This window comes from Amblyomma mixtum, chromosome 1 (genome assembly GCF_055824585.1).
Source record: "Amblyomma mixtum isolate Tamu chromosome 1, ASM5582458v1, whole genome shotgun sequence".
Lineage (NCBI taxonomy): Eukaryota > Metazoa > Arthropoda > Arachnida > Ixodida > Ixodidae > Amblyomma > Amblyomma mixtum.
In genome coordinates, this window is record NC_143012.1 from 176913407 (window position 1) to 176921928 (window position 8522).

The window sequence follows — 8522 nt, forward strand, 5'->3', positions numbered from 1 at the left end:
TCAGTGTTCGGGCTCTCTGGCTATAATTTTCGCGGAGAGTGAACTACTTTTTGGGCGCGGATTTGGTAGAAGTGATTTGCCCTACCAACCGCGTATCATACCGCCACGTGTACTTTTTGCTTCTCGAAATCTCGACGAGTCGCAGGACGAAAATGTTGCAAGAGGTAAAACGAAGTCCAGGAGGCGCCAGCCACGGCACTTAAGATTTGTCGCTGCGAAATATGTTTGTGTTCGCTTTGGTTCTATGGCGAACTGCTATTTGCGTGCGGACTTAGCCTGCGTACACAGGCACGCTAGCTTTGGCAGCATTGCCTGCTATGTATGAAATGGAGTATACAAGACTTGCTCTCACAAGACTCGTGCTATAAGAGCTGGCCATTTACTATATACTAAGGTGTTAGATAGCAGAGGTGGGCAGCGGTGTTTTGATTTAAGTGCATCTGCACCACTAATATGATGCAAGGCAGCTGCGGCAATGTTTGCTATTTTGTAGAGCAAGAGAATGTGCCCAGTTTATTCCACATCTGTTTGGAGATGTCCACTAAGAGAGAACTTCCAGATTATGGGCCCAGTAGCCATTGCAGGGCAAATTTCTGAACAAAATAAACTTGTATGGCAAAGCCTTGTTCCAAGTGGTAAAACCTTCTTGTCATCTGCGTCAGTAAAGTATTTTCCTAGTGTGCACAACAAATGATTTGATAGATGCCGTTAGCTGTTGCACTTGTGAGGCCAGGCGACTTTAAATTTCAGAAGCATGAATGTGACAAAAGCGGCGTTAAGTAGAAAAGCCACAGACTTCCCGCCTGATCAGGAAATGGTTAGACGGAAGCCAGGGATTTCCTCTGGGAAAGCTGCATCGGGCCCCGCTGTATCGACGAGGAAAGTTCCGGAAATATGCCCTGCTAATAGGGCTGCCCCTCCGAGAATCGTCCATCAATCTTCCCCTGGTTTTCACTGCAAAGTCCGACGGATGGGGTGCCCTGTGGTGCAGGGTCCTTGGTGGAAGCGGTGCAGCAGCTACTCTGGCGGAGTGAGGAGCTGCGGCCAGCGTCGGAGCTAGCACCTGCAACCCCCCAGCCGGACCTGAGTGGACTGGTGGAGGAGAATGAGCGGCTGCGGCAGCGACTGTCACATCTGCATGCCCTCCAGAGGGACAACCGCCTCCTCAGGGAGCAGGTACATCCTCTGTCTGGGGGCTGTGGCTGGGGGCTTGGGCAGGACGCAGCTGGCGTGCGGCTGAGAGAAACATGGCTACACTCCGGCTTCTTTGTGTAAACCGCACTTTTTATAAATTCCATGCCAAAAAACAGACCTAAACAAACATGTTGGCTGCAGTTTACGATGCACACCCGATGCACAATAAAACTGAACTGAACTGAACACCCGATTCCAGAATGGCAAATGTAGGTCGCATACTACGGAGCAAAAAAGAAGAAGAAAATAGCCTCCAACCAAAAGTTTGCACCTCCGGTTTTTCAGGCATGCTTGACTGTTCAGACTTCTTTGCATCACTGCCATTAACCCCATAATGCCAATGCATATTGGTGACTGAAATTTTAGATGCATCGCAAATGATCGCTCAGTCAGGCTAAACAAAGAAGAAGAGTGCATCCCTGCTTTTGCTTGACGTGGAAATAGGCCTATGCCAAATTGCTCCACTCGTGTGCGGTTTTTGTGGTTGAAACCATTAACAAGGTGACATGCACACTTGCACAGGACATTGATTCATCAGTAACAAAACCCGTCTCTATAGGGTGTCACGCGTGAATATGGAAAAGCACCAAACGTGAGAGCATTGATGCATGCTACGAACCGCCATCCAGTTGGAGATCTACTAGCTGTCATCGACACCATTGCAATAGTTGCCAGGCATCATGTCATGTGATGCTGTGTTTATATTCTCGCTCTGGTTGGCTCTTACAACGCCGTCAAAAAATGACGTCCTTTCCGCTCAGAAAAAACTGTGGCAGTGTTTCCAAGGAGTACTGTATCCATATTTCTAATGGCGCATTCCACTGGCAGAACAGGAGCACCCAAAAGCATCCCAAAAGTGCCCTCTCAAAAGTAGCTGCATTCCAGTGGACAATCAGGAGCAGGAGCAATAGATCGACCCAATGGCTGAGCAAGTTGGCGATGCCAAGAGCAGTCTAGAGCAGTTGGAGCTGCTCCTGCACGAAAGGCAGAGTGCGAAGGAAGTCGCGTGATGCAAACGCGTCATATCCTCTTTCTTTTGGTCATGTTTTCGTCATTTTGCCTCGAGTTGTGTGTGAGAGCAATGCCGGCTCAGGACCGAAGTTCGCGTGGTGATCAGCGCGAATTTGTTGCCGTTGAAAGCAGTGAAGACACGAATGACTTGGCATTGGATGGTCAGCCTCTGCCGTTAAGAACCAGATTAACACAGTGCAACGAAATGAGGACAAGAAATAAGAAACTTGAAACACAGGACGGGCACTGTGTGCTGTGTCCTGTGCCCGACCTGTCCTCATTTTGTTGCACTGTGTTAATCTGGTTCTTAGAAAGTATGAACCAACTAGCCCACACCAGAATCCTCTTATGCTGTTGAGAGAACGCGAAATGGCGGTGGCAAATCTAGCCTCATCGAATCGCGGAAGTACTTGAGTCGTTAGACAACAACAGTAGTGACACTTGCTGACAGTTGCAATGACGGCATTCCAACCTTGCCGCGAACGCATGTGGAAAGTGTGCAGCGTTGCACTCGCGTTGCCTTACACTTCAGCACGTATTGGACAAGATGGCAACAGCTAGTCAGTGAAGTTGGGAGAAAGGGGTTCGAAGAGAAAGGTTGGCTTTAATAATGCGAAAGTTACGATGCGTAACGTGTAAAGAGGTTATCTTTGTACCAATATACACGGTTTTGGCTGGTCGTGGCAGGGAATGTCAAACGCGTCTACTCCGACCGCCATATCGGCCGCACACTGCAAGTGCATTCACCGCACAGGATGCTGGGAAGGTAAAGGATCCGGTCTCGTGATACATCTTCGCCCTCGTGCCTGCTCTCGGGAGAGCATGCAATGTTTCAGTGGGAGAGCACTCAGATTTACTCTCGCTGTACTACTGCTCTGCTCCTCAGTGCTCGTTGCCTCTACTCCTACTCTGCCAATGGAATGCACCATAAGTTGCTATTTCCCTTTAGTGTCCCTTTAAAGTCATCTTCATCTGAACTGGAGGTATAAATTGTGTCCTGAGTGCTAGCAGAAAGCAGCACACTGGATGAAAGAAAAAAAACATTTCAAAGAAGCAGGCACTGCTATGAATTTAGTACGGGTGCGAGTTTGCTGCAGCGACTTCCGACTTTGCCTGCAGGTGGCGGAGCTGGAGAACAGCAGCGCAGGCGAGCGGCGGCAGCTGGAGGAGCAGCGCGCCGAGCTGAACCGGCTGGAGGGGGAGAAGCACTCGCTCCTGGCCACTCTGCAGCTGCTCCAGGAGGAGCTCAGCCACCTGGAGCGCACGTCCTCCTCAGGCTGTGACCCCTTCTGCGGGGCCAGCAACTCCTAGGCCTCCATCACTGCTCCTCCGCGGCAACGTTCTTCTGGAAGACACACAAGCTCCGCCCGATCCGCACAACAGTGGCAAACAATACTCCGCCACAATGCGTACTCCTGGAGCAAATGGCGCCCTGCCATGAATGACGTCAGTGCCATCTTAATTAATGATGGCTAATTGACTGCGGCACAAAGTCCTCTGCCGTGTTCTTGCTGGCTGTTGTCATCCGCGCAACAGCAAAGAAGGGCACGGCATGGGAAAGGCATCTCCCGAGTCACTGAAACCTACAACCACTCAAACTGGTTAGCACTTGTTAAGCATTAGCTTGCTCCTGGCACGCACTTCGATTGACTTCTTCATGATTTCTCAACATTGCCAGTCTGCGACAGCGGATGGTGTGTCGGAGAAGATGTCCAGTGCAAGATTCAGTATGCAGGCGGGAGGATATAGCATGACTGAGTGTGGCAGTGTCATTAGGAAATACTCAGGTGGTTCCTGCTTTCCTGGAGAAAATCAAGACTAGCGCCTACGAAGAATGAAATCGGCACATGCTTTCACCTCGTGATTGGAAAGGAACCGCTTTGGGCACCCGTTTGCCCTTCGGTGAGTTTGTTCTCTGTGGATGAAATTGGGCACCGCTGTTGAGTCCCTCCTTATAAGAAAAAGCGTCAGCCTGCAGTATGGGGACTCGACAGCACCCAGTCACAGTCATCATGTGTTTCAGTGCCTCAGCAAAGAGCAAGCATTCATTCTTGTCCGTTGGATTGTCCATGTGCTTCGGGACATTTTGTCCCGCTATCTCGGACACCTGCCTTTTTCTTTTCACAGAGATTTGGGGACACTGTTGCTGCTGCAGTGTGCAACCACTCAAAATCCTCATTATTTATCTCGTGAAGGCCCCCAGAAGTTTGCACCTGGAGGACTGTGGTCAAGTGACTTTAACCGGCATAGATCTCCTAGGTTCCTGAGCCTGCAGGAACTTCTCAGCTCCTTCGAGACTTGTCACCAGATGACTGTGATGATGCAGAACTAGAACGGCAGCCTGCAATGGAGAGCAAGGTTCCTGAAAAGCAATGCAACATGGACCGGATGTGTCTGTTAGTGTCTCTGCCTACTTTCTTTTCTCTCTCTCTCTCTCTTCAGCATTGTGACACCCAGGCCGGATACAAGTCATTTGTGCGAGTCGCTACGCAAAAGTGGTCACAGTGAGGGCAAGTCCTGTTGCCTGAACTGGGCATCCTTGTAGTGATAGAGGATGATGTGTCGATGTGATATACAGCCCGTGCAGGCTTCATGCTCTCAAAAGCCTGTAGTTTTAGAAATGTGGTTCTGAAAGAAGTGGTAGATAGCTATCTGAGCTCGCTTGTACTTTCGACAGTGGCCAGAGCAACATTCACTCCACTGTTACTGTGAAATACTGGAGCCAAAGTTAGTAGTCGCTTCTAAATGTGCCTCTGTGGATGGAAATGCTTGTGAGGAAACTCTAATGCATGCTCACTCGATGTGTCAAGAAAATGTTAGGATGAGAAAGTCAGTGTGGATGTAAATGGTGCGATATCGTACATATGTGTTCACACTGTAATGTCCTTGATGCATTAGATGGCTGTACGGTGATCAAAGCAGAGGCCGAAACCCATCAAGTGTTTCTTCAGCAGGTAGAAAAACTCAACCCAAAATTGTTGATTGCAATTAGTACGCCCATGCCTTCAAGGTAGCAGTGTATTTCATCATAGTGTTTGATGTTCGATGGCTGTAGTTGTGTATAGCATCGTTGGAAGCCTGCTAACTCAAAATAATTACTAAGAATGCTTTAGTGGGCATTTCAGTAAGTCTCCACAAAAGCACAACGCGGTCAGATAGCTGGAAATATTTATTCTATAGCACATGCTGGACTGTCAATATTCAAGCGAAATGTTGCCGAGCTTACCACTGTTTGTTTGCTACCAAAAAACAGTAGAGCACCCAAAATTTGAGTAACATGTCTAACCTCGTTTTGATCTCTTGGTATTTACCATGTACAATTTCTCTGCACTTGTTACAGGAGCCACTGATCACTTTAAGGCCATCACTGCTTGTTTGAAAATCTGTACGACATCGTTGTGCACTCGTAACGTTGCTCTGATTTCTAACATGTGCTGCTCATGTCATGTACATGAACGGTAAGGCCAGTTTCAGCTGTACCAAAGCAGACTACTCTGTGCGACCTTGAATGACCTTGGAGCATCTATCTAAAAGGAAAAAAAAAGTTTTCTGTAGCTTTTGAATGAAGTTCAGATTCGGTGCAGTCATTTCGGCCTATAAGCAGCATGGTGTTGTTGTGAGCCTGACAGTAGTGCAAGTAAGGTGGAACACCACCATGAAACTGGCATGAAGATAGAGGTTAAAAACATTAAAAAGCGCTTTTTATGTCACCTCTGATGCAAGAAGGGCCATTCGTAGTCTTACCTACTCCAACTTCACTCTTCGTGGAGGCTTACGAAAAGGTGTTTCGAGTGAGAGCCCTATCCTCTGTGTGACCTTGAATGACCTTGGAAGATCTATCTCAAAAAAAAAAAAGTTTCCTGTAGCTTTTGAATGAAGTTCAGATTCGGTGCAGTCATTTTGGCCCATAAGCAGCATGGCGTAGTTGTGAGGCAGACAGTAGTGCAAGTAAGGTGGAGCAGCATCATGAAACTAGCTTGAAGATAGAGGTTCAAAACTTTAAAAAGTGCTTTTTATGTCATCTTTGACACAAGAAGGGCCATTTGTAGTCTTACCAACTTCGCTCTTCGTGGATGCTTATGGAGAAGTGTTTCGAGTGAGAGCCCTGTTGTTTTGGTGAACATTTCACAGCCTCCTGCACTTTTTTTTTTTATAAGAAAAAGATGACGAAGAATTGTGTTTTGTTGGTTATTTCATGTCACCAATTTGCGAAAAAAACTGCCAGGCATGTGAGCGACAAATGTTTCTGCGGGTCAGGGCGGCGCCAAATCTCAATCCATGCTTTCTTGAGTACTGCATTTCAAGGCATGCATTGCATTTGTAGGCATGCATGTATATTGCTCAGAGCTGCCGCATAGAAATGATCAGATCTCTGCAAGTGATACAAGCTTTTATGCGTAGCATATTGCAATCACTCAGTTCAGCCCTTGGGCGCGGCCGGGCAGCCACCAAACCACGTGACGCGACGTCACGACAGCCGGAGGAAAAGCTGGGCCCCAACTCGCGCGGTCGCGCACGGCTGCAGCCACCACCTGACTCCCGCTCCTCCCGCTAGGGGCGCTGCGCCGGCGCGAGACGTCTTGCCGAGAAAATCGAGTGCCGCCAAGCAATACCTCGCCCTCAAAAAAAAAAAAAAGACCGCGCAATATGCAACGCATTCTTGGCTTAACCAAGCTAAGCCTGGGCATCTTTTTTATTGACATATTTTAAAGAAGGCACACCAGAAAGATTTCTACTATGATTTTGAATTACGTCACAGGTGAACTTGAATTACAGGGTTCATTCACGCGAGTTAGTATGTCACACACTGATTAGGGAAAATTTTGCCTTGTTCAGGCCAAATCCTTGTTGATATGCTTATTTCACCACTGTAGACAGCCTTCTCAAGAAGTTTCATTGTATTAGGCACCATTATTTATTTCACGTTGCTTTCCATCAGCCCACTAGCTATCCGTGTGAGTATCTCGGCAACTCAACTGATGTCTGCATTTTAAAGATCTTGTTCCCTTTTTTGTCACTAGGTGGCATTGTAATACTGGGTTTTTCACAGATGTCTTGTAGGTCTTTGAAGGTGAGCCAGAATCGGTGGTGTTTGCGTCAGGGGTATTGGCTGCCCTGGGGAATCTAAACAATCTCTGTACCCCTCTTGCCGTCATCACTGATTTCAAAAGAAATCAAAACTTCTCTTTCGTGTGATTCAATTGTAGCCAAGCTAGGAGCCTGAAGCACGAAGCTTATTCAGAGGACTCAAAGTGTGCTCACACTGTGGTCTCATTAATCACTGAAAACTTTGGCAATGGAATTCCGCTTTATAATATGGGCACGGTTTCTCAATGTTCATAGTTTTGGGGTGCGTCAACAGCTTCCAAAAGGTGGTGAGGAACCCCTGGCTTCTATACCTCCCTCCCTGACATGCATACCAGAGAGGGCCATGCATGTCAGTAGAGTTTAGAGTTGCGGTCGGGAGGGGGGGGGGGGGGGGGGGGGGGGGGGGGGTGTTGAAGCACACATGGATTTAGATGCTTGGGGAAACCTAAAAAGCATCCCAAGGAATCCAAGGGTTCTGGGGAATCCAAGTTGAGAGCCCCTGGTCTCGAGACCAAGGCTTTACTGGGAGTTAAAAAGTAAACAGCAAATAGTCTACTACATATTTGGCTTTTTGGTGAACTCTGAAGGAAAACTGTTCTGCCTCATAAAGAAAGAAAGTTGAACAGCCTTGAAGTGGTAAAGCAGTTTTCTCTTTTTGTTTGACTTGCAATTTAAAATCAAAATTATAGGCTAAACAACTGTTGTCAGCTTGTCTGTCACTGAAGCTCACGATAGGAGATGGTGTTCTTTTTACTTTTGCTCATGAGTGTACATCATGAGGAATGAGACGGGAAGCATTCAGTATGGCAAAGCTTTAAATGTTGACAGTGTGTTTCCAAAAGCAGTAGACACAAGGGTGTCACTTTTATGGTGAGGTGGTCACTCGGGAACCACAAACATCCAAGGGCTACAGAAACTCGATTTCAGCATTGTGAACAAGAAGGCTACACACTAACTGGTGTTTCTTCTGTGCATCTGCGCAGAGAAAATGAATTTGAAGGTGATGGCAGTATACAGCTCTGCCTATCGCTCAAGATCTGAGATATACCACTAGTGTAGGATACAAGTCAAGATTGCTCCGGCAAATGCCCCTCAAAGAAGGCCCTTCAGCCTGTGCTGTCGACCAGTTCTCCTGGCATCGCGATTGATCCCCTGATGTGAAATTGCAGGTGACTAACAAGTGCCTCAGTGCAATGGGATTAATCATGGTGTGATGACGATCGCTTTAC

At 47.6% G+C, this 8522-nt stretch overlaps 1 protein-coding gene across 2 annotated transcripts in view; it reads left to right on the forward strand.

The window, feature by feature from the left end:
* LOC149370016 (bridge-like lipid transfer protein family member 3A) overlaps nucleotides 1-6358 on the forward strand; it is a 72017-nt gene extending 65659 nt beyond the window's left edge. Inside the window, exons 18-20 of one of the 2 annotated variants that reach the window (XR_016285473.1) lie at nucleotides 992-1176; nucleotides 3325-4107; nucleotides 4401-6358. Coding sequence is in view for 1 of the 2 variants with exons in the window: in XM_089559671.1 (XP_089415797.1) it covers nucleotides 992-1176; nucleotides 3325-3516 (377 nt within the window). In the remaining variant the exon portion in view is untranslated. Of the gene's footprint in view, nucleotides 1-991; nucleotides 1177-3324 lie in introns of both variants that reach the window. The other variant, XM_089559671.1, reaches the window with a different exon arrangement.
* Nucleotides 6359-8522: the final 2164 nt, after the last annotated feature.